The 25,789-nt window shown below is 37.1% G+C and overlaps 1 protein-coding gene across 1 annotated transcript; it reads right to left on the minus strand.

Moving 5' to 3' along the window:
• LOC105274777 (protein unc-79 homolog) lies at positions 1-25,495 on the minus strand (the record flags this gene model as incomplete). The annotated part of the gene is made up of 29 exons (XM_026974800.1): positions 25,197-25,495; positions 24,820-24,939; positions 24,522-24,683; positions 24,161-24,331; positions 23,671-23,760; positions 23,135-23,320; positions 22,162-22,394; positions 21,758-22,041; positions 18,789-19,126; positions 17,772-17,913; positions 14,708-14,884; positions 14,354-14,619; positions 13,896-14,038; positions 13,525-13,749; positions 9,625-9,768; positions 8,857-8,974; positions 8,597-8,769; positions 8,342-8,490; positions 8,070-8,227; positions 7,679-7,860; positions 7,272-7,473; positions 7,008-7,202; positions 6,764-6,877; positions 2,010-2,158; positions 1,791-1,912; positions 1,304-1,547; positions 1,060-1,201; positions 764-965; positions 1-34 (listed from the first exon to the last, which is right to left on the minus strand). Coding segments are annotated over exons 1-29 (4,887 nt in total), but the record flags the coding sequence as incomplete, so codon positions are not given.
• Between the last annotated feature and the right edge of the window lie 294 nt (positions 25,496-25,789).

Consider the following 25,789-nt stretch of genomic DNA (forward strand, 5'->3'; position numbering starts at 1 on the left):
GTGAGCATTCTCCTGCCTCCAAATTTCATCCAAACTGAAAAATTCAAATATTTTCTCGTTATTTATGAATTCCCATCGTCGATGAACCTTTAATATTCACAAAAACATTAAGTTAAACAATTATTTTTGCATGAAAAAGTTCAACAACTTTGCCTAAAAATCGTACTTTTGTGTTCTAAGCTCCACCATTTTGGCACTTTTCAACTTTTTTCTTCTCTCTTTGGTTCATCGACGATGGGAATTCATAAATAACGAGAACATATTTCAATTTTTCAGTTTGGACGAAATTTGGAGGCAGGAGAATGCTCACCAATTTGCAGTGCCGGCGACGCGGCTGCACTAAGATTTCTCCAGGACGACCTCTACAAGCGATATATTCAAATAAAAAAATAATTTTTTTATCTTTAAACATGTACTAATAAATGCATCAAAGTTTTATAATGATCCGCTGTATAGTTTCTCCAAAAACAATTCGTAAAATATACCTTATTTTCAGCGTTCTAAAGCAGGCTCCCCCCTTAAGTAACATAGAAAAGCGTAGTGAGAACAATATGCCTACTAATAAACATCATGCGAAAAGAAATTACACTACGAGTAAAATGATCGACCTCAAAAGTCTGGGCAGAGTATTCTCCTGGAAACAATAATCGATAACATTGCTCTAAAACGAGTATCACGCAATCTGCTCTACTGTTTAGCTAGATAATCTCTCGTTACTTGCGCTTTTCGCGTATAGCATCGCTCGATCACAGGGTCTACTGACCTGGTGAAGTGCTTATTGTAGTAGCGGCATGACGGGCCATTACTCTCTTCCCAATGGGTTTCCATCTGTCCATGCGTCCCACCAGGACTACGCTGATGCACGGAGATAATCGGCGCGCGCATTGAAGCAGTTTCCGTATCTATCTCGCCCAACGTGTTCGTCGCCAATTCGTGCTCCACTCCGAGCGACGGTTGGGACACGTCTGAAGAATATTGGTTACGTAAATTACTGTAATAATTATTCCTCTAGATTGTTCATAAGAGTTTATCAATATCTGATAGTTCCCTGAATTTTACCACGAGATCTGGAAGGTGGTGCGCCCATGACAACAGTCGCAGGAATCCTCTTGCACTGATGATACTGCGTGTCGAGCGTGTTTAACACTATCTTCACCAACGTTTGAAGCTGACTACACCACGTTTGTTGTCCGTACTGACACTAAACAGGCCAAACAACAACGAAGTCTAGTGTTATACGTCCGCTTGTGCAGATACAAAAATTCACTACATCATTACTTTCTCATACGTAAAATGATTTTACCTTGTACAAAATAACAAGTAAGGACATTAACCAGGATCGCCTAATCTGCGGCTCCAAATACCAAAGACTATAGCTTGGTACCTGATGCTGATCAGTAGGAGCTTGTTGCGGTGTAGCTTGCGGCGGACAAGGACAATATTGCAATATCGCCAAAACTTGCGGCGTTATCGACCAGCCCATTATATGATTTTGGTCCAATAACTGCGCCAAGTTGGCGATGAAAACGTTGAATACCGGTGAAAGCCTACGACAGAGTAACATTTTATCATCATAAATTTTTAAGTATAGAAAAAAAGCCAAAAATAAATCGTAAATACGCATGTAAATCGATCTTGCGCAATTTGAAGAATATGCTAAAGGTAAGAATTATTTTTAACTCTTGTTTGTTTAAAAATTACGGGCAGGCATATGTTTGGAAATTTAAAATTATCTAAATTGCGATTCAGTTATGTTTACTTAAAAATTATATTTATATCAAAAATCTTACCTTAGACGTTGCGGAGAGGTATGGAAGGTACGCTCAGTTTGATTATATCCCAAAAGAAGGTATAAGTGTCGTAAGACTATACCCTGTGTCTTTGACACTGGTTTCTCGTTCGTCGGATAGGCCTAATTAAATCGTTATCGTTTTAAAACATCTTGATGTTACATGCAATTTTGCTAGCTGTTGTTTTAGATTGAATATATCAAGATGGAAATGATTTACCTGATCTTGTCTCGAGAGAAACTGCATTAAGAGGAAAACAAGAAGATGCATCGTTTCTTTATCTGCTTCCTCAAGATCCACAATTTTATGAGTGTACGCCGGTAACGTGCTAGCTTCGTCGACCATGTTCAGCGAATGGATGTGACCATCTGTAAGATTCGCTAATATGATTTTGCACTCACAAATTGAAGATATTCGCTAAAAAGAAAAAATCAGATCTACAAGGTTCGAATAATTTGGATTCATTTCTATTCCTACCATTAATCATTTCTAGATCTACTTGTCTAATCGTTCATGATTGGAAAAAACGAATTAATTATAAGTAAATTAATATCAAGCAACAAAGAAAAAGCGTACATACATTTGACCTCGAAAACTTGATGAAGCAATGTACGAAAAAAAAGAGCCACTAATGCAAAATCACATCTGGAGGGTAACGCGAATTTTTTAATTTTTTTAATTAAAAAAAATATAGTTTCTGCTATGAAAAATGATCTATATCTCTATGTACTTTTAAGGATCTACGAATTCTCAATCTAAAAGATCATCTAATCTAATTGTCAAAACATTTTTGTTACTACAAATATGTAATATGAGCAAGTTACAAGCCTTTTTTCCTAAAGCGAATTGTAAGCGACAGTTTTATATACAGGGTGTTTCCTCTAACTGTAGCACTTAGAATATCTCTGCTTCCTTTAATGATATGAAAAAAGTCAAAGGACGAAAATTGTTCGATTCAAAGAGACTAGTACTCTGGTAAGAAAATTATTTTTTTAATGTGACCTTTCACAAGATATCAAGGTCATCAACATTTTTTTAAACGAGATGGTATATTTTCCTTAGCGAAATGATGTAGCTTGTAAAAAAACAAATTCAACCATACAGAATATGTTGACCTTCATTTGCACGGAACATACTCAACGAATCGTTTCCTGATCGCTGGATTGGACGTGGTGGAAGAATTTCTTGGCCGGCTCGATCACCAGATCTTACGCCTCTTGATTTTTATTTATGGGGAACTTTAAAAAATAAAGTTTACAGTACAGAAGTAATCTCGCTTGAAGATTTAAAGCAACGATTACTAATTCAGTTACTGAGATGCAACCAAATTTTCAGGAATGTCGTACCGTAACAAATTCTGTACTACGTCGATGTCTAGCTTGTATCGATGTGCAAGGACAACATTTTGAAATGCGTCACTAAATCATTGCGTAGATAATTTTTATTTTGTGAAAAAATCCGTTGTTACTTATCTCATATTTCTTTTCAATATTGGTTTATAACTTTGTAACAAAGCATTTCTAAGCAAACTCGATATAAGAATTTTTTCTTATTTCTACTAGTAGAGTATGCTCCCGCAGTTTGTCGGTTAAAACCCGGGACACCCTGTATACAGGGTGTTTCCTCTAAACTGTAGCACTTAGAATATCTCTGCTTCCTTTGATGATATGAAAAAAGTCAAACGACGAAAATTGTTCGATTCAAAGAGACTAGTACTCTGGTAAGAAAATTATTTTTTTAATGTGACCTTTCACAAGATATCAAGGTCATCAACATTTTTTTAAACGAGATGGTATATTTTCCTTAGCGAAATGATGTAGCTTGTAAAAAAACAAATTCAACCATACAGAATATGTTGACCTTCATTTGCACGGAACATACTCAACGAATCGTTTCCTGATCGCTGGATTGGACGTGGTGGAAGAATTTCTTGGCCGGCTCGATCACCAGATCTTACGCCTCTTGATTTTTATTTATGGGGAACTTTAAAAAATAAAGTTTACAGTACAGAAGTAATCTCGCTTGAAGATTTAAAGCAACGATTACTAATTCAGTTACTGAGATGCAACCAAATTTTCAGGAATGTCGTACCGTAACAAATTCTGTACTACGTCGATGTCTAGCTTGTATCGATGTGCAAGGACAACATTTTGAAATGCGTCACTAAATCATTGCGTAGATAATTTTTATTTTGTGAAAAAATCCGTTGTTACTTATCTCATATTTCTTTTCAATATTGGTTTATAACTTTGTAACAAAGCATTTCTAAGCAAACTCGATATAAGAATTTTTTCTTATTTCTACTAGTAGAGTATGCTCCCGCAGTTTGTCGGTTAAAACCCGGGACACCCTGTATACAGGGTGTTTCCTCTAACTGTAGCACTTAGAATATCTCTGCTTCCTTTGATGATATGAAAAAAGTCAAAGGACGAAAATTGTTCGATTCAAAGAGACTAGTACTCTGGTAAGAAAATTATTTTTTTAATGTGACCTTTCACAAGATATCAAGGTCATGAACATTTTTTTAAATGAGATGGTATATTTTCCTTAGCGAAATGATGTAGCTTGTAAAAAAACAAATTCAACCATACAGAATATGTTGACCTTCATTTGCACGGAACATACTCAACGAATCGTTTCCTGATCGCTGGATTGGACGTGGTGGAAGAATTTCTTGGCCGGCTCGATCACCAGATCTTACGCCTCTTGATTTTTATTTATGGGGAACTTTAAAAAATAAAGTTTACAGTACAGAAGTAATCTCGCTTGAAGATTTAAAGCAACGATTACTAATTCAGTTACTGAGATGCAACCAAATTTTCAGGAATGTCGTACTGTAACAAATTCTGTACTACGTCGATGTCTAGCTTGTATCGATGCGCAAGGACAACATTTTGAAATGCGTCACTAAATCATTGCGTAGATAATTTTTATTTTGTGAAAAAATCCGTTGTTACTTATCTCATATTTCTTTTCAATATTGGTTTATAACTTTGTAACAAAGCATTTCTAAGCAAACTCGATATAAGAATTTTTTCTTATTTCTACTAGTAGAGTATGCTCCCGCAGTTTGTCGGTTAAAACCCGGGACACCCTGTATACAGGGTGTTTCCTCTAAACTGTAGCACTTAGAATATCTCTGCTTCCTTTGATGATATGAAAAAAGTCAAAGGACGAAAATTGTTCGATTCAAAGAGACTAGTACTCTGGTAAGAAAATTATTTTTTTAATGTGACCTTTCACAAGATATCAAGGTCATGAACATTTTTTTAAATGAGATGGTATATTTTCCTTAGCGAAATGATGTAGCTTGTAAAAAAACAAATTCAACCATACAGAATATGTTGACCTTCATTTGCACGGAACATACTCAACGAATCATTTCCTGATCGCTGGATTGGACGTGGTGGAAGAATTTCTTGGCCGGCTCGATCACCAGATCTTACGCCTCTTGATTTTTATTTATGGGCAACTTTAAAAAATAAAGTTTACAGTACAGAAGTAATCTCGCTTGAAGATTTAAAGCAACGAATTACTAATTCAGTTACTGAGATGCAACCAAATTTTCAGGAATGTCGTACCGTAACAAATTCTGTACTACGTCGATGTCTAGCTTGTATCGATGTGCAAGGACAACATTTTGAAATGCGTCACTAAATCATTGCGTAGATAATTTATATTTTTGTGAAAAAATCCGTTGTTACTTATCTCATACTTCTTTTCAATATTGGTTTATAACTTTGTAATAAAGCATTTCTAAGCAAACTCGATATAAGAATTTTTTCTTATTTCTACTAGTAGAGTATGCTCCCGCAGTTTGTCGGTTAAAACCCGGGACACCCTGTATACAGGGTGTTTCCTCTAAACTGTAGCACTTAGAATATCTCTGCTTCCTTTGATGATATGAAAAAAGTCAAAGGACGAAAATTGTTTGATTCAAAGAGACTAGTACTCTGGTAAGAAAATTATTTTTTTAATGTGACCTTTCACAAGATATCAAGGTCATGAACATTTTTTTAAACGAGATGGTATATTTTCCTTAGCGAAATGATGTAGCTTGTAAAAAAACAAATTCAACCATACAGAATATGTTGACCTTCATTTGCACGGAACATACTCAACGAATCGTTTCCTGATCGCTGGATTGGACGTGGTGGAAGAATTTCTTGGCCGGCTCGATCACCAGATCTTACGCCTCTTGATTTTTTTCTTTGGGGACACCTAAAACATGAAGTTTATCGCGATATTCCGACAACACCTGAAGATACGCGAGAAAGAATTCAGCGTGCGTGCACCGCAATTACTCCGGAATCTCTCAAAAACGTAAAACAATCGTTTATTCATCGAATTCGAAAGTGTATCGAAGTAAACGGTGATCATTTCGAACATCTGTAAAAAAGGTATATCTTTGTAGTTATACGTACAATAAATAGAGTTTCTTTTCCTAAACGTGATTTTTGTGGTTCAAAGTCATTTGAAGGTCAACATATTCTGTATGGTTGAATTTGTTTTTTACAAGCTACATCATTTCGTTAAGGAAAATATACCACCTCGTTTAAAAAAATGTTGATGACCTTGATATCTTGTGAAAGGTCACATTAAAAAAAATAATTTTCTTACCAGAGTACTAGTCTCTTTGAATCGAACAATTTTCGTCGTTTGACTTTTTTCATATCATCAAAGGAAGCAGAGATATTCTAAGTGCTACAGTTAGAGGAAACACCCTGTATATAAAATACATAGTGTAACATATATTGGCAAGCACATCATTAACTAACTACAACTGCCAGCGGCGATGACTCCGCGTTGCTACTTACCATTCGACCTGTTCGACACCGAATGTTCTACCTGGCTGGAATCGAATGCTTTAACATCCTTTTTTTATGGGCCATGTTATACAAACGAGCAACATTTGCGCGTACACAGCTTTATTGCTTCGTCTACATGCTAGGCAGGCAAGCACACTACTCTACCTGGAATACTGTTATTAGGCGGGGTAGACCCCAACAACTGACCCAATCCGAATCTCGAGCTCTTCCTTTTCAGAATGGGCGCGGAATACTGTCGGCTGTACACCTTTTCCTTTTCTGCGCGAAAGAATGCGGAAAAAAAGAAGAGAGAAAAAGGGTAACACGTATGTGTACGACGTCTGTGAAGTGCGCGAAGAGAGGCGATAGGGGATAAGAACTTAAACGGGAAGGAATTTAGGGTACGTACCCTGCTTGGTGTCTTGTCGGGGTATCATTGACGCGGGTGCGGACATTGTGCGCTTGTACGGCCACTTCGTACCGAAACTCGCGCTCAGCGTCTTCACGGAGCTCGCCCCGCTGCCGTCAGATTGAGACAGCGCTTCCTGTGCCCGATGCAACTTCTTCATGAACACCTCGCTGTTTAGATCCGTATTCTTCAGATCTGCAAGAAAAAGTTCGCTCATTACTCGTCCATTCACGCTCTCCCTTTGATACCGACGACGATACTAACCGCGCAGGTAAGCCACGTCTCCCGATTTCTCCAAGTTGATTTGTGCCTCGAGGAATAGCGTGTCAAATCGATTCAAGAAAAATTCCCACGTTAAGATGCGTCGATCGCTGAGGCTGTTGTGAAGTTGATAAAGCGATTGCAATACCATCGGCCGATCTACGATCACGGAATCGAACTGTGTCTCCAGACATAAGATTAACGACTGAAATAAGTAAAATGCGATATTAATTTACAGCTTCAAGATTAATTTCAGAGAGTACAGCTAATTGAAATTGAAAGTATTTTTCTTGTGTCGAAATCTAGAAGTTGATGAAGCAATGAATCGGTAAGACATAATTGATCTAAACGTGTTTTTTACACGCGTAAATTGAGTATTACGCAATTTATTTAAAGAAGATAAAATTTACCCTGATCGCCGTGTCGTGAACAGTACCGAGATATAAGGTCGCACGCTGCGCAACGTATACATTATTATCATCCATGCTCGTGATTAGGTAACAGAATGCGTTTGCTAATGCGGCTTGGAGACTCATCATATTCCGCAGCGGCGTTGAGTCCATAAATCTTGCGATTAACGTGACACGCTCGACTGAAATATTCGAAACGCTCGTTACAACACATAAATTATCGGCGGAAATAGCATCGTCAAAATGCTATTTGATTTGCTATCACATAAAGTTATTCTGACGCAATGCATTTTACGCTACTGCTTAATTATTTAATTATCGGTGATTCAATAACGTTATAAATATTAAAATTATAGGCAATAGAGGCGTATAAAAATTATGTTACAATCACCTGCGACGAATCTAACGCGCCAATCGGAATTGTGAAACTCTTCTTGTACAAGCCGCCAAAAGGTATCGGTGCCGCAAGGCAGTGTTACACAGTGCAATAATAGCGGCACGGTCACTTGCGCTATGTGCGAGTGTTCCGCATTTAGCAGCTCCCATAAACTAAAATTCATTAACACAATAATATAATAAAATAAATAAAACTTGAAGAGAAACGAAGACCGAGTTCTCGCGTGCTTTCTCTGTCTCAGATAATAATTCATCCAAAGTACGTACTTCTTTATTAACAAGTTTTCCTGGCACCATATGAAGAATCCTTGATGATCCTTTACCGCTGTACTGAACGCGTCGCCGTACAAGCACAACACGTTCAAGCACTGCAGCATGTAGTACAAAATGTCAGGCTTGTCGATCGTCATCATCTCCTGTAAGTAAAATTCTTATGAAAAATTATTTCGAACTCATTTGGTTGACATCATTGGCGCGCAGTAATACTATGGAATTTGTTCTTATAATTAGTTTGTACAGTACCTTTAATAATTTATGGATGTACTGAAGCTGCTCCGGCAATTCTTCTATCGTGAAACGAAACTTCCCCACGGAGGTGTGCCAAAAGTCATCGAGGTCAGTCTCCGGACTCAGGTTCACGGGTTCGTCGTCCTCGCCTATCAGATGTGGTTTCGCCACGCTCACCGTTGCGGTAGCTGAAGAAGATTAGATATATTTATAACGATTACTTTTACTACTCGAGCGATTAATTATTAAAAAGATGTAATAAAAAATTGATTTACCGACGTCGGTCTCCGATAGCGTAACCGTCCTCGCAACAGCGGACATGACCTTCTCCGTTGGCATGATAGCTGCAAGATCCAGCTGTTCCGAAACTGTCTCTACTGTGGCTGTCATAATCTGTTCGAAGAACTGATATAAACGATCAAAATAGCTACTCCGATTACATAGATTAGCCTACCGTGTCGTTTGTGATCAGGCCGTGTCGTAGAAGAAGAGACAGAGAGAGAAGCGCACGGACACACACACAGTTAGAACGGTTTACGTACGCATGCTGCTTTCATAACGGAGAAAATTGTGTAATACACAGTGACAGTAGAGATGTTTCTCGTGACATTTATCTCGTCGCGGAGTAAAATCTCCCTTCCTACCCCCATTTGTCGATTATGAAAATCATGGAAACTCGTGATTCGTGATTGTGATCAGTTTTAACCCGTAACCGCTACAGTTACTTTACTTTTTAAAGTTGCGCAAATGGCGCGATAGAATCTGCAACTTCGTACATAAAAAGTTTGCATCGCATGTTACGCTCTATCTCAGACCCAGACGAGGATTAATTGAGTCGCTTTGCGACAGGGGGAAAAAGAGTTGCGTGTTTTGTCAACTTGGAAATAACCGACAATGAAAGAAGAATGACAACGGAATTTCCAAGTTCTCGCGTAAACTGTATCAGTTACGGATTTCCCCAAGAAGACAAACATCAAACATGTTACGAGCGCAAGAGGAAGAGTGTGTGTATTTCCATATTATTTATTCGTGAAGAAACATACGTGTGGCATGTGAACTAGGACGCCGCCTACGGAATGCATTTCCGGCACTGGCATGTTGATAACTACATCCGGTTTCGAATCGTTCTTCTTTGTTGTCTCCGGCGAGCCTTTGCGATCGTTCTCCGCGGTTTCGTCCACGATTGTCTGCGGAACAATGGATGTTGTAACAATAAATCTAATATCTTCTCTTACTCCACATTCTGATACCAAAGTAAATTGTTATCAATCAATATTAATCAATATCAATTTTTAATTACATTAATTTAATTGTTATATATCAAAATATATCAATTTATTATATCGATAATAAAAAAAGAATTATTGGGTTGGCCAAAAAGTAATTGCGTTTTTTTTATATAAATAAAAGGCGAATTTTTCATGGGAAACAAAAACTTTATTAAACAATATATTGTCCATTTTGTTTGATTATCTTTTGCCATTTTTCAGGCAACTTCATGATTCCGCGCTCAAAAAAGTTCTTATCTTTTTCAGCAAAAAACAATTCCAACAACGATTTGATATCCTCATCAGCAGTCAAGGTTTTACCATTCAAGGCGTTTTGCAAAGAACGAAACGAATGGTAATCTGATGGTGCCGGGTCTGGCGAATATGGTGGATGTGGTAACATCATGGTAACACATCCCATCCAAGCTGCAACAATTTTTCACGAGTGACCAAACTTGTACGTGGTCTAGCGTTATCGTGGTGAAACACAACACCCTTGCGATTCACCAATTCTCGACGTTTCTGTTTGATGGCATCATTTAATTGATCCAGTTGACGACAGTATACGTCTGAATGAATGGTTTAATTCCTTGCAAGCAGCTCAAAATACACAACACCTTTAAAGTCCCACCAGACTGACAGCATAATCTTTCTTTGGTGAATATCTGCTTTTCAAGTGCTTTCAGCAGGTTCATCACGCTTGCTCCACGATCTTTTTCGTTTGACGTTGTTGTAGACGATCCATTTTTCGTCGCCCGTTATCATACGTCTCAAAAATGGATCATTTTCCTCACGTTTCAAAAGAGAATCGCAGATGTCAATACGCTTAGTGAGATGAATTTCTTCGAGCTCATGTGCTACCCAAATATCGAGCTTACTAATGTATCCAAGTCGTTTTAAATGGTTTTCAACACTCGATTTCGATACGTTAAGATTCTCAGCAATCTCTCGTGTCGTTAAACGCCGATTCGAATCGATCAGTGCCTTTATTTTGTCATCATCAATTTCGATTGGCCTTCCTGAGCGTGGTGCATCTTTCACATTAAAATCTGCAGATCGAAATTTAGTAAACGAATTTTGACACTGCCGCAGCTTTAAAGCATCCTCGCCATATACATCAGATAACTTTTTATGAGCTTGCACGGCGTTTTTCCCTTTTCGGAAGTAATAAAAGAAAATATGAGGAAAATGTTCTTTTTGATTTTCCATTTTGAAATCGACGGCAAACAAACAATTGTTAACGAAATCGTGTACTTTCTTTTTGTAAAACAAGCTTGAACTGTGTGAGTTGTTAACTTACATAATGAATTTGCGGTTTAGAATGAAGTTAGTTACATTTGAAGACACGTATGTCCATCTATTGGAAAAAACGCAATTACTTTTTGGCCAACCCAATATTTAATTAATTATTCCTTGCGCGACGTTGTGTGAAACAGAACTTGAGTAGGTCAACGGGAAAATAAATAAAGAAAAGCGCAATAGAATTTGCAAGCATGCGATGTTCGTCGCCCGTTATCATACGTTTCAAAACTGGATCATTTTCCTCACGTTTCAAAAGAGAATCGCAGATGTCAATACGCTTAGTGAGATGAATTTCTTTCAGCTCATGTGCTACCCAAATATCGAGCTTACTAATGTATCCAAGTCGTTTTAAATGCTTTTCAACACTCGATTTCGATACGTTAAGATTCTCAGCAATCTCTCGTGTCGTTAAACGCCGATTGGAATCCATCAGTGCCTTTATTTTGTCATCATCAATTTCGATTGGCCTTCCTGAGCGTGGTGCATCTTTCACATTAAAATCTGCAGATCGAAATTTAGTAAACGAATTTTGACACTGCCGCAGCTTTAAAGCATCCTCGCCATATACATCAGATAACTGTTTATGAGCTTGCACGGCGTTTTTCCCTTTTCGGAAGTAATAAAAGAAAATATGACGAAAATGTTCTTTTTGATTTTCCATTTTGAAATCGACGGCAAACAAACAATTGTTAACGAAATCGTGTACTTTCTTTTTGTAAAACAAGCTTGAACTGTGTGAGTTGTTAACTTACATAATGAATTTGCGGTTTAGAATGAAGTTAGTTACATTTGAAGACACGTATGTCCATCTATTGGAAAAAACGCAATTACTTTTTGGCCAACCCAATATTTAATTAATTATTCCTTGCGCGACGTTGTGTGAAACAGAACTTGAGTAGGTCAACGGGAAAATAAATAAAGAAAAGCGCAATAGAATTTGCAAGCATGCGATGTTCGTCGCCCGTTATCATACGTTTCAAAACTGGATCATTTTCCTCACGTTTCAAAAGAGAATCGCAGATGTCAATACGCTTAGTGAGATGAATTTCTTTCAGCTCATGTGCTACCCAAATATCGAGCTTACTAATGTATCCAAGTCGTTTTAAATGCTTTTCAACACTCGATTTCGATACGTTAAGATTCTCAGCAATCTCTCGTGTCATTAAACGCCGATTCGAATCGATCGGTGCCTTTATTTTGTCATCATCAATTTCGATTGGCCTTCCTGAGCGTGGTGCATCTTTCACATTAAAATCTGCAGATCGAAATTTAGTAAACGAATTTTGACACTGCCGCAGCTTTAAAGCATCCTCGCCATATACATCAGATAACTTTTTATGAGCTTGCACGGCGTTTTTCCCTTTTCGGAAGTAATAAAAGAAAATATGACGAAAATGTTCTTTTTGATTTTCCATTTTGAAATCGACGGCAAACAAACAATTGTTAACGAAATCGTGTACTTTCTTTTTGTAAAACAAGCTTGAACTGTGAGTTGTTAACCTACGTAATGAATTTGCGGTTTAGAATGAAGTTAGTTATATTTGAAGACACGTATGTCCATCTATTGGAAAAAACGCAATTACTTTTTGGCCAACCCAATATTTAATTAATTATTCCTTGCGCGACGTTGTGTGAAACAGAACTTGAGTAGGTCAACGGGAAAATAAATAAAGAAAAGCGCAATAGAATTTGCAAGCATGCGATGTTCGTCGCCCGTTATCATACGTCTCAAAAATCGATCATTTTCCTCACGTTTCAAAAGAGAATCGCAGATGTCAATACGCTTAGTGAGATGAATTTCTTTGAGCTCATGTGCTACCCAAATATCGAGCTTACTAATGTATCCAAGTCGTTTTAAATGCTTTTCAACACTCGATTTCGATACGTTAAGATTCTCAGCAATCTCTCGTGTCATTAAACGCCGATTCGAATCGATCGGTGCCTTTATTTTGTCATCATCAATTTCGATTGGCCTTCCTGAGCGTGGTGCATCTTTCACATTAAAATCTGCAGATCGAAATTTAGTAAACGAATTTTGACACTGCCGCAGCTTTAAAGCATCCTCGCCATATACATCAGATAACTTTTTATGAGCTTGCACGGCGTTTTTCCCTTTTCGGAAGTAATAAAAGAAAATATGACGAAAATGTTCTTTTTGATTTTCCATTTTGAAATCGACGGCAAACAAACAATTGTTAACGAAATCGTGTACTTTCTTTTTGTAAAACAAGCTTGAACTGTGAGTTGTTAACCTACGTAATGAATTTGCGGTTTAGAATAAAGTTAGTTATATTTCAAGCATGTATGTCCATCTATTGGAAAAAAACGCAATTACTTTTTGGCCAACCCAATAGATTATTTAAGCGACTTTACATCGGGTGGATATGCTGGATTTTCCGGTGCCATGTAAGTGATCAGTTGAAAGCACAGCTGATACCAAATCACCCTCGATTCGCAATAACTGCACTCAGTGTCGGACGTGTCGCACACGTGACAGTTGTTCCAGTTGGACGCAACTATAGATTTCATCAGGTGACAGGCGTCTCGGCAAATCCACGTGTTGATACCAGTGTGCTTGTCCACGTTTTGAAGTTCCATCTGTTGAAGCCGAATTTCTCATCAGTTTTTTTATTACGTAAAACAAAGACTCTATGCATCATCAGTGATGCAGAGATGAGCGTACGCGTTATGTTCTTTGTGCAAGATTACGCGAAATATTTTTATCTAATTCATTTCTCTCTCACCTGCTTCAAAAGTATATCAAGCATAAGAATGCAACAGGATAAATTAAGCTCGGCGTTCGTCGTAAATTCCATGTGTCTCTGCACTAGTACGATGTCATCGGAGAGCGGAGTTGATTTGCCCGAAGCATTTTCTACCATGGTACCTAAACATTTTGGAAATGTAATTTCCATGTGTAAAATAAAAAATGGTAAGCTGTAAATAAGAATATCTATAACTTAAAGCTGCATTTATAGTTGTAAATGAAATTTTGAGAACATTTAATTTTTTACTTAGTTCATAATTAAATTAATTTTGTTGCAAAGATGTGAAGTTTTTGATATCGGATATTGATACATATATGTATCGTAATTCTTTTTAAATATTTTTTTATATGAGTTTTTCATTAATTATATTTGAATGTCGGTAATATAACACTTGAAGATGGCGAAACTTATAAATAATAATTATTATTACATACATGTGACATTTTCCTCATCGTCCTTCGTAGATTTGCTTGGTTCCGGTTCCGCGGAGCTCATCGCTTGCATAACGGCGACCCCGTCGCTGAATATCGAAAACAGTTGATCTAATGGTAATGTTATTTCTAGCATGGTGAGTGTTTGCAACCAATTAAGGGCCTGCTCTTGTACTTTTGCGCTCGTGTTGACGAACCGCTTCGCCACGAAGTTGTACATCTTCTTCGTGTCGAATCCCAAAGAGTTCATATCTCGGTCCAAGATCTTGCTGTATAACGTAATTTTACGGGCACCTTTCGTGAATATGGAAATGCAAATCTATAAACGCATGTGTTCGGGTTAAAGACACGTAGTACCTCAATATTATCTTTAACTCGTGAAGCTCGTGCTCGGGAACATCATTTACCACCGCTTCCATCCAATGCGGCATCACGTAGTCCCACACATCAGAAGTGATCACTTCGTACGGTATCAAACAGAATAGCCGATGCAGTCCGTCTTTCAAATGAGACGTTCGCGAAGCCAAGGTCTCCCTTTTGAATAACAAGTGGTGCCTATCAATTCTCGTGTGATGCAATTAATTATGACGTAATTCAAAAACAATTAAACAACAATATTATTGTCAAAATAATAAAATCACGAAAACCGCCTTTGGTAATTATGTACTTTAACGGGCCCAGCTCCGATGACCTTGACCTTGGCATATGTTGTCAAGGTCACCCTCCTGAGTGACCTTGAAGAGGTTTTAGCCGTCGCTCGTTGTTTATTAAAAAGTTATTAACAAAAGAAGTTTAATAATTTTGCACGAATTTTCAGCTGTCCACGCGAAGCAAGGACTTGAGTTTGACATGTATTACAAAGGTCACCTTTCTGAATAACCCGCACTAGGTTTCACCCTTCGCTCGTTGTTTGTTAAAAAGTTATTAACAAAAATGTTTAATGAATAAAGCATAATTTTACGATGCCATATACGTTTACGAAAGAGTATAATTGATGGAATTTTAGCTTTAAATCAGAAATAGGGTTAGGTTATATTTTCCGAAACTGGAGCCCCGGACACATACGCTCGTTTTCAGGCCGCTTCGCGGGAGGGCAAAGCCCCTCCCCCCGCCGGGGCCAGTGTAACAGATTTCACCGTGCAGATTTGATCACCTGGTACACGCCACGGATTCCGGCGGGGGGAGGGGCAAAGCCCCTCCCACGCGTATGTGTCCGGGGCTCTAGTTTCGGAAAATATAACCTAACCCAACCCTATTTCTGATTTAAAGCTAAAATTCCATCAAATATACTCTTTCGTAAACGTATATGGCATCGTAAAATTATGCTTTATTCATTAAACATTTTTGTTAATAACTTTTTAACAAACAACGAGCGAAGGGTGAAACCTAGTGCGGGTTATTCGGGAAGGTGACCTTTGTAATATATGTCAAACTCAAGTCCTTGCTTCGCGTGGACAGCTGAAAATTCGTGCAAAATTATTAAACTTCTTTTGTTAATAACTTTTTAATCCGGAATCCGTGGCGTGTACCAGGTGATCAAATCTGCACGGTGAAATCTGTTACACTGGCCTCGGCGGGGGGAGGGGCTTTGCCCTCCCGCGAAGCGGCCTGAAAACGAGCGTAATGTGTCCGGGGCTCCAGTTTCGGAAAATATAACCTAACCAGGTTAGGTTAGGTTAGGTCAAGTTAAAGCAGAGAATGCTTTGTATTTAACTGTTTGTGCTTTTGGTTAAAGTGAAGACTACTTTGTACTTATATTAAAAGAAACTATTCTATATATCAACAATTCGCTGCTTTAAATGACTTTCCTTTCTTCGTTCATATACATATTCGTCGTTTATATCTTTCAATATTCAATGTTCTTTCAAAATAACTACTATATTTTCGAAATGTCTTTTGTTAGTAACTTTTTCATAAACAACGATCGACGACTAAAACCTAGTGCGGGTTATTCGGGAAGGTGACCTTTGTAATATATGTCAAACTCAAGTCCTTGCTTCTCGTGGACAGCTGAAAATTCGTGCAAAATTATTAAACTTCTTTTGTTAATAACTTTTTAATCCGGAATCCGTGGCGTGTACCAGGTGATCAAATCTGCACGGTGAAATCTGTTACACTGGCCCCGGCGGGGGGAGGGGCTTTGCCCTCCCACGAAGCGGCCTGAAAACGAGCGTAATGTGTCCGGGACTCCAGTTTCGGAAAATATAACCTAACCAGGTTAGGTTAGGTTAGGTCAAGTTAAAGCAGAGAATGCTTTGTATTTAACTGTTTGTGCTTTTGGTTAAAGTGAAGACTACTTTGTACTTATATTAAAAGAAACTATTCTATATATCAACAATTCGCTGCTTTAAATGACTTTCCTTTCTTCGTTCATATACATATTCGTCGTTTATATCTTTCAATATTCAATGTTCTTTCAAAATAACTACTATATTTTCGAAATTTCTTTTGTTAGTAACTTTTTCATAAACAACGATCGACGACTAAAACCTAGTGCGGGTTATTCGGGAAGGTGACCTTTGTAATATATGTCAAACTCAAGTCCTTGCTTCTCGTGGACAGCTGAAAATTCGTGCAAAATTATTAAACTTCTTTTGTTAATAACTTTTTAATCCGGAATCCGTGACGTGTACCAGGTGATCAAATCTGCACGGTGAAATCTGTTACACTGGCCCCGGCGGGGGGAGGGGCTTTGCCCTCCCACGAAGCGGCCTGAAAACGAGCGTAATGTGTCCGGGGCTCCAGTTTCAGAAAATATAACCTAACCAGGTTAGGTTAGGTTAGGTCAAGTTAAAGCAGAGAATGCTTTGTATTTAACTGTTTGTGCTTTTGGTTAAAGTGAAGACTACTTTGTACTTATATTAAAAGAAACTATTCTATATATCAACAATTCGCTGCTTTAAATGACTTTCCTTTCTTCGTTCATATACATATTCGTCGTTTATATCTTTCAATATTCAATGTTCTTTCAAAATAACTACTATATTTTCGAAATTTCTTTTGTTAGTAACTTTTTCATAAACAACGATCGACGACTAAAACCTAGTGCGGGTTATTCGGGAAGGTGACCTTTGTAATATATGTCAAACTCAAGTCCTTGCTTCGCGTGGACAGCTGAAAATTCGTGCAAAATTATTAAACTTCTTTTGTTAATAACTTTTTAACAAACAACGAGCGACGGCTAAAACTTCTTCAAGGTCACTGAGGAGGGTGACCTTGACAACATATGTCAAGGTCAAGGTCATCGGGGCTGGGTCCGTTAAAGTACATAATTACCCTGCCTTTTCTACATTTAATTTGCAATTAAAAATTTTTGTGCGTATAATTTAATTAATTAGTCTCAAGATTATACATTTATGCTCAATCCACATTACGTAATTTCAGTAAACTTTAGTTCATAGAACGCAGAGTAAATCCTTACCAATGACCTCCAACTCTGACATAGTCCATAGGATGCGGCAGAAGGCAGGAAATGAATACTTCGTAATGAGTTTTCATAACTTCCGAAAGCCAGGTACAAACATACTCCGTTTTCAGCTTCTCGAGCGCGCTTTCCGCTTGGCCTGAAATAGTTTTCGATCGCTTGAGAAGCTGGATAATGGCAAACTAAAGAAATATTAAAATCAATAGGAGGATGCAAATATGATTTAAACTACTAATCTGACTATCTACGAGATACGATAAATGCGTCGACATCCTTCATTTATCGTTTCTCCGATTTTCTACGTTTTTTTTAAAATTAAGCAACAATGCGAAGCAATCCCTTTGCGGGTTATTTGTTAGGTCGATGCATAAATTTCTTGTCGATGGATCGATAAATGAATTCTCAAACGATGACTCAAGGAGTCACCTTGTGGTATTTGCATGTTGCCGAACAGATGAGAAAAAGTCGTAGAAAACGATGGAAAGTACTTTGATTGCTATATCGATTGTTTCATTTGGATAAAGAAAAATCGCAATAGTCGACAAGATGACTCGTGTACCGACCTAATAAATATAAATGTTGTGTGTGTGCTGTGTGGATATATATATCTTCAATCATATATATCACGTGGAAAATAGATCGATGTGTCGAGTGTGCAAGTATTCTCGATATATTGCGTGCATTTCTTAATAGCGAATTTATTCTCAGGTATAAATACTTTCTTATATACGTTAAATTTATAGAAAATAGATTAAATTCGGCTAAATATCTAGGCGTACCCGGCCTAATTTTTTCGGAATAATAACATTTTATACATCAACATATATAATAATGACTCTTGGTGAGAGATCTTTCCTCGAACAATAATGAGGGCCAAACGTATGTCATGTTGTGGCATGAACAGAGACACACTTAATACCTTGTACATCGCGCATATTTAGCCGACCACGCTACGACGCTACGTCTGGCTACGTCTACTTGAGTAAAGTGTATATATGCAAAGTGTTAAATTACCAACAGAAAAGATAAGGTGTATAAGTCTTTTTTCAATACCATCGAAACAGTAGGCAGTGACATGAAACCAATGAAATAACATTGACAACAAACGGCCCAGTATTTCAACCGGGGTATCCTTGTTCGGGGTACAAAGTCCCACGAGCAGCCACACGCCGTATCTGCCGAGGAGCTGTCGTTCCTCCAGGCTCATCGGGTCGTAGTGACCACCGAACGCGCTACCAAACCCGCCGCCACCGCTACTCCCTGGATATCCTACACTCTTGTTAGTACTGCTCGTACTTTCCATCATGTCCCGATTACTATCGATACTTATCGGTTCGGCCTCTCGGAGCAAACTGTAAAGTACAAAGATTTGTGTTGAATCGTTAAGGGGGGAACCTGCTTTAGAACGTTGAAAATAAGGTATAATTTTACGAATTTTTTTTTGGAGAAACTATACAGCGGATCATTATAAAACTCTGATGCCTTTATTAGTACATGTTTAAAGATAAAAAAATTATTTTTTTATTTGAATATATCGCCTGTAGAGGTCGTCCTGGAGGCATTGTAAATTGGTGAGCATTCTCCTGCCTCCAAATTTCATCCAAACTGAAAAATTGAAATATTTTCTCGTTATTTATGAATTCCCATCGTCGATGAACCTTTAATATTCACAAAAACATTAAGTTAAACAATTACTTTTGCATGAAAAAGTTCAACAACTTTGCCTAAAAATCGTACTTTTGTGTTCTAAGCTCCACCATTCTGGCACTTTTCAACTTTTTTCTTCTCTCTTTGGTTCATCGACGATGGGCATTCATAAATAACGAGAACATATTTCAATTTTTCAGTTTAGACGAAATTTGGAGGCAGGAGAATGCTCACCAATTTGCAATGCCGGCGACGCGGCTGCACTAAGATTTCTCCAGGACGACCTCTACAAGCGATATATTCAAATCAAAAAATAATTTTTTTTATCTTTAAACATATACTAATAAATGCATAAAACTTTGATGCATTTATTAGTACATGTTTAAAGATAAAAAAAATTATTTTTTTATTTAAATATATCGCCTGTAGAGGTCGTCCTGGAGGCATTGTAAATTGGTGAGCATTCTCCTGCCTCCAAATTTCATCCAAACTGAAAAATTGAAATATTTTCTCGTTATTTATGAATTCCCATCGTCGATGAACCTTTAATATTCATAAAAACATTAAGTTAAACAATTATTTTTGCATGAAAAATTTCAAAAACTTTGCCTAAAAATCGTACTTTTGTGTTCTAAGCTCCACCATTTTGGCACTTTTCAACTTTTTTCTTCTCTCTTTGGTTCATCGACGATGGGACTTCATAAATAACGAGAACATATTTCAATTTTTCAGTTTGGACGAAATTTGGAGGCAGGAGAATGCTCACCAATTTGCAGTGCCGGCGACGCGGCTGCACTAAGATTTCTCCAGGACGACCTCTACAAGCGATATATTCAAATCAAAAAATAATTTTTTTTATCTTTAAACATGTACTAATAAATGCATCAAAGTTTTATGCATTTATTAGTACATGTTTAAAGATAAAAAAAATTATTTTTTGATTTGAATATATCGCCTGTAGAGGTCGTCCTGGAGGCATTGTAAATTGGTGAGCATTCTCCTGCCTCCAAATTTCATCCAAACTGAAAAATTGAAATATTTTCTCGTTATTTATGAATTCCCATCGTCGATGAACCTTTAATATTCATAAAAACAGTAAGTTAAACAATTACTTTTGCATGAAAAAGTTCAACAACTTTGCCTAAAAATCGTACTTTTGTGTTCTAAGCTCCACCATTTTGGCACTTTTCAACTTTTTTCTTCTCTCTTTGGTTCATCGACGATGGGAATTCATAAATAACGAGAACACATTTCAATTTTTCAGTTTAGACGAAATTTGGAGGCAGGAGAATGCTCACCAATTTGCAGTGCCGGCGACGCGGCTGCACTAAGATTTCTCCAGGACGACCTCTACAAGCGATATATTCAAATCAAAAAATAATTTTGTTTATCTTTAAACATGTACTAATAAATGCATAAAAGTTTTATAATGATCCGCTGTATAGTTTCTCCAAAAACAATTCGTAAAATATACCTTATTTTCAGCGTTCTAAAGCAGGCTCCCCCCTTAAGGGGATCCTGGAGTGGCCAGTGAACTCCGTCGCGGCGTCTGAATTACCGGCGGAATCGGTGATTTTCCTGCATTTTCTTTTTATTGAATTCACAGAATGAAAAATCCTTTTCCACGATGAAAGTACACACAATAATGTAGTGTGGAAAATAGGACTTAACTTTCCAAATGGAAAAAAATCACAATTTTGATTTCAACACAATTTTCATTTGTGGGAAAGGATTTTTTATTCTGCACAAGCAATAAAGAGAATTTTCGAAACTGCAATTACCATCGCTATAGTGAAAAAATAGTTCACTAGCAAATCCAGCATCCCCTTAATTTAAGGCGATCCTGGAGTCGTCTGTATTACCGGCGGAATCGGTGATTTCCTGCATTTCAAGAAATATCTTTTATGAATTCACAGAATGAAAATCTTTCACGATAAAGAACAAAATTAAGGAAAAAAAACAAAAAAAAAAAAAAATACCACGATTCACAGTACTGATACATTTTTGCACGATCTGTCTAAAACCATTTTATTATATCAGTCCGATAGAATACAAAAACTGAAAAAATAAAAAATTAATGTACGAGGTGACGTTACAATAAGCCGATAATAAAACTGTAAATTTTTTTGTCGTTTTTAACATAAAGTCGAGTTTCGCTCGGTATATTTCTTTGTATACTTTAATCGTGGAGAAGGATTTTTCATTCTATACAATCATCAAAGAGTAATTAGTACAGTAAGATCGACCAATTCCGCCGGTAATACAGACGACTCCAGGATCCCCTTAAGCTTACACGCAAAAAAAAAGAAAAGAGGTCTCAACGGTAAAATGCTTGCCTGACGATCGCTTGAACCATGTAAGTTTGCGCTTGCGAGTCCAATTGCGAGATATGAGGGAGTGCGGTGTGATAAATGTGATTACTGCCATCGTTGTCTTTGTCGGGATCGTTGTACTTTTTCTTCTTCGCGTGGCGATGATTGTGACACGCTTGGCAATACCGTATCGGATGATTTCCGTTGAAGCTCGTGCACTCGGACGAGAAGCAAATGCTGAACGCCGATCTGTCCTCTTCCTTCTGTTCCTTCGGTTCCTTCTGTTTGTCCTTTATTCCCTTGCAGTTCTGCGCGATTTCAAGGGGATTTCACGTTACGGTACAGTAATATTTTAAATATTCGTGCGAGACGCGCGGCAGTTGAAAGCGCGACGGGATTTGTTCAAATTTCAACAACGATTTGCTCACCTTACTTTCGCAAACCATGGACACCGGTTGCATCGGACGGAGAATGTCGTTGAACTTCTGTTTCGGATACTCCCGACAAATCTCGTTCGCGCACTCGATACAAAGGTAGAGAGGGGGTGGAGATTCGACAGCGAAAGTGATGGAAATACGATGATCGTAGCAAACCTTACCGGCTTCGGCGTTGCCAGCATTCGGGCAATTATCCCGCTGACACACAAATGGTATAAGATCATCTGCAACGTAATAGTCTCTATTTTAAAACATATTCTCCATTTAAATATACAGGGTGTTTCCTAAGTAAGTAGACAAACTTAAGGAGGATATTCCTTGGCTTATTTTAAGAAGAAAAGGTCATATAAACAATATGTCCTAAACTGCTTTGTTTTCCAAAAAAAAAGTATCTGTCATTGTAAATACGTCTTGCTTGACGAGCGTTTCCATTAGCAAGACCGTATACGAAATGCATATCTGCCATTTCGGCGTTTGTGTAATTTACCATAATTAATAAAATTACTAAACTTAATAGGAACTAATAAAGTTTGCGTCGAAGATAACGTGATAGCGGTGATGCCGGATAGCGTGCTTTTGCAGTACGAGTCAACAGCGGTGGGGATGGAGCGGGCCGCGCGGCGCAGTCTGAGACGAGTGTTCACTTGCGGCGCCGCGAGACCATCCCCACTCCATCCCCACCGCTGTTGACTCGTACTGCAAAAGCACGCTATCCGAAAAGTGAACGAAAACAGTGATGTACTTTTTTGGAAAACAAAGCAGTTTAGGACATATGTTTATATGACCTTTTCTTCTTAAAATAAGCCAAGGAATAGCCTCCTTAAGTTTGTCTACTTACTTAGGAAACACCCTGTATATAATAATAATCTATCTTTAAACATGCATCCTTTATGGATAAAACACATACGCCTAACTAAATATTATCAAGAAGTTTGAGTAATAATCTCGGCTATTTAACACTCACTGGCAAATTTTACCAGCACTGCACGACGATCGAATAGATTTGGATTAAACGACGGCCAATAGTAAAAGAGCAACTTTGCAGCTGATGCTCTCGCTGGTGCAGTACCGTAAGCGATAACGCAAAGTATATCCTTTACAACACCCGGTTTTAAGGCCATCAGACACTCCACCAACTGACAGTGATGCGCTGAAAAAAGTCCTTTTATTTATTATTATTTTTATAAGAATTTTGGTGACAATCGACTTTATTTAATTTGAATGCTATAATATATCGCGAAGATTTTTGCATTATTTTCTTAATTCTGTAATGTGATAATTTCCTATTTTCGATTATGTTATCTTCCGAGATATTATTGTGCACGAATAAAATTAGACAATTTTATTTTAAACAAAAAGATTCGTAAAAGTGTGTGTGTAATTTGCGTGTGCGATAGTTTTGTTAAATAATACATTTATAAATCTTAATATATTTTTACTTCAATAATATATGTACATATAAAATAAAATGCAATACATTCACACACACACGTAAAATACCTGCATTATTGGAATATTGAAAGACTGTCATTATAATAGCAGCGACTGATTGACTAGCTGCACTTTCATTTCCAATTTCGTCCTGCCTCTCTAAAAGTTAAAACACATAAAATATAAAACGAATGGATTCTATCACTACCTTTCAATGATTAAATTGAAAATTGATAATGTAACTACAACTACGAGCTACTTAAGCTGAATAATATATTATAGGAATAAAGCTGTTAAATCTAATTAAATTAATAATTTCGAAACTGTGTATTAATACTAAAATATAAAATATGCATTATTCTACATTTTGTCAACCTGTTTTTCTAGTCGGCGATTCAATTTCTCGTTCAACAGAAATGCTTATTGATAAAATAATAAAATTTTCTTTTTACTCTCACTTCGTCTCTTTCTCTTATTGTTAGAAGGAGAGATAAATTTGCTTGTCGTACAGTAAGTTCAAATAATACTTGATACAAATGTGTGTAATGAAAGAACTCACGTATAGTAAACGGTAAAATGTAAAAACAGAGATAATTCATAATTTCTTCGTGGAGCTCCATAGGGAATATCGATATCGTACTGGCAGTTAAGTACGGTAAATTGTCGATGAGGTCGTGATCGAGAAACGGCAGCATGCATGCAAGACATTGCAGCAAGGCTTTCCCGAATGCTAGAAAAGTTTGTGTTATACTTATTATATGCGTAAGACCAAAACTTGTTTAATCGCGATAAGAAAAAAGAAATAATAAAAATAAGAAATTTAAAATATTCATTTTAGTAAATATTTTTTCACACACTTTTTACTATTCACAGTAATAATAATACTTTTCGAATAATGGTAATGTAAAATAATGGCGAACCTTGTAGACCGATGTGTATTTGCGGCACAATGTCAATCAGCTGTGTCACTGCGTTATAAAGCTGCTTGTAATCCAAATTTGGATAAAACGCCATTCGTTCCGCATCTTTTTCCTGCGACTTGATTAAGTCGAACGGCTTTTCAGGCACATCTTTTAGTAGAGCTAAAATATTTTATTATTGTTGTATTTTTAAATAAATTATTAACAACAGATGCACCAACTAATGTTAACATAAGTTGCTGCATTACATGAAAAAATATGCTGTACTTCCTTACAATTTTTTCATATAATTACTTACACAGTAAAGTTTGAGAAAAATATTTCAACGTATTTGCGATGTCCAGACCAGAAGGCATGGGTTGACTCCCATAAAGTAGCCGTTGATAGTGGCCATGCAGACTGGCCAATTTTAGGCTGTCTAAAATTCAAAAATTTCCACAAAAATACTATCTTTATATTTTTATATTCGACAACACGTTTATCAAATATTGCACGTTATTCGATACATGAAATAAACGTATGATCAAATATACAATTTTATTATATATATAATTAGTTTAAATTATATACATTATTATATATATAATTTAAACTAAATATGGTAAACATAAAAATGTACACGAACATAAGTTATCGTACACAGATCTAATTATCAAACAAATAGAAGGTAATTACATCCTGCAAATCTAGTTCCCATCGTGTAAAGCAGTTCAATTAAACGGCTCACTTTCACGCTGTACACAAATGTAAATACTTTCGGTCGCGATCATTCTGCTGCAACTCTAATGAAAATGTTTTAACTATAGGTAAGGCGTCAACTTGAGGATTAATCGGCAAGAATCATCGTCGAATGACAACATCTCTAGCGGTTTTCTGATAAATGCGGATTTACGCGGACTCGCGACAGAAGCCACCCGAGACACGCGAGGATGAACGAGGAAACGAGGATATGCGCACGTTACGTATTGATCCGTACAGCTGGGGAAGATGTGCGATGCTGCGCGTTGATACCTTTCTCATTAACTCATTCGCGGTATTCAATGATTGTAAGATGGCGTAGGAATAATAAAATTAAATCCACTTTGACAATTAAGAAATTACAAAAATACCTCCCCCCCCCTCCCTCTCTCTCTCTCTCTCTCAGTATGTTAAAGATATATTGGAAAATAAGGCCGGTAATCAAGTCCGTTTTATATTAAGATCGCCCTAATGATTTAAAGATGTATTTAGTCAGACAAATGTATTAATATCTAAAAGATATAGAGACT

Source organism: Ooceraea biroi, chromosome 14 (assembly GCF_003672135.1).
Source record: "Ooceraea biroi isolate clonal line C1 chromosome 14, Obir_v5.4, whole genome shotgun sequence".
Lineage (NCBI taxonomy): Eukaryota > Metazoa > Arthropoda > Insecta > Hymenoptera > Formicidae > Ooceraea > Ooceraea biroi.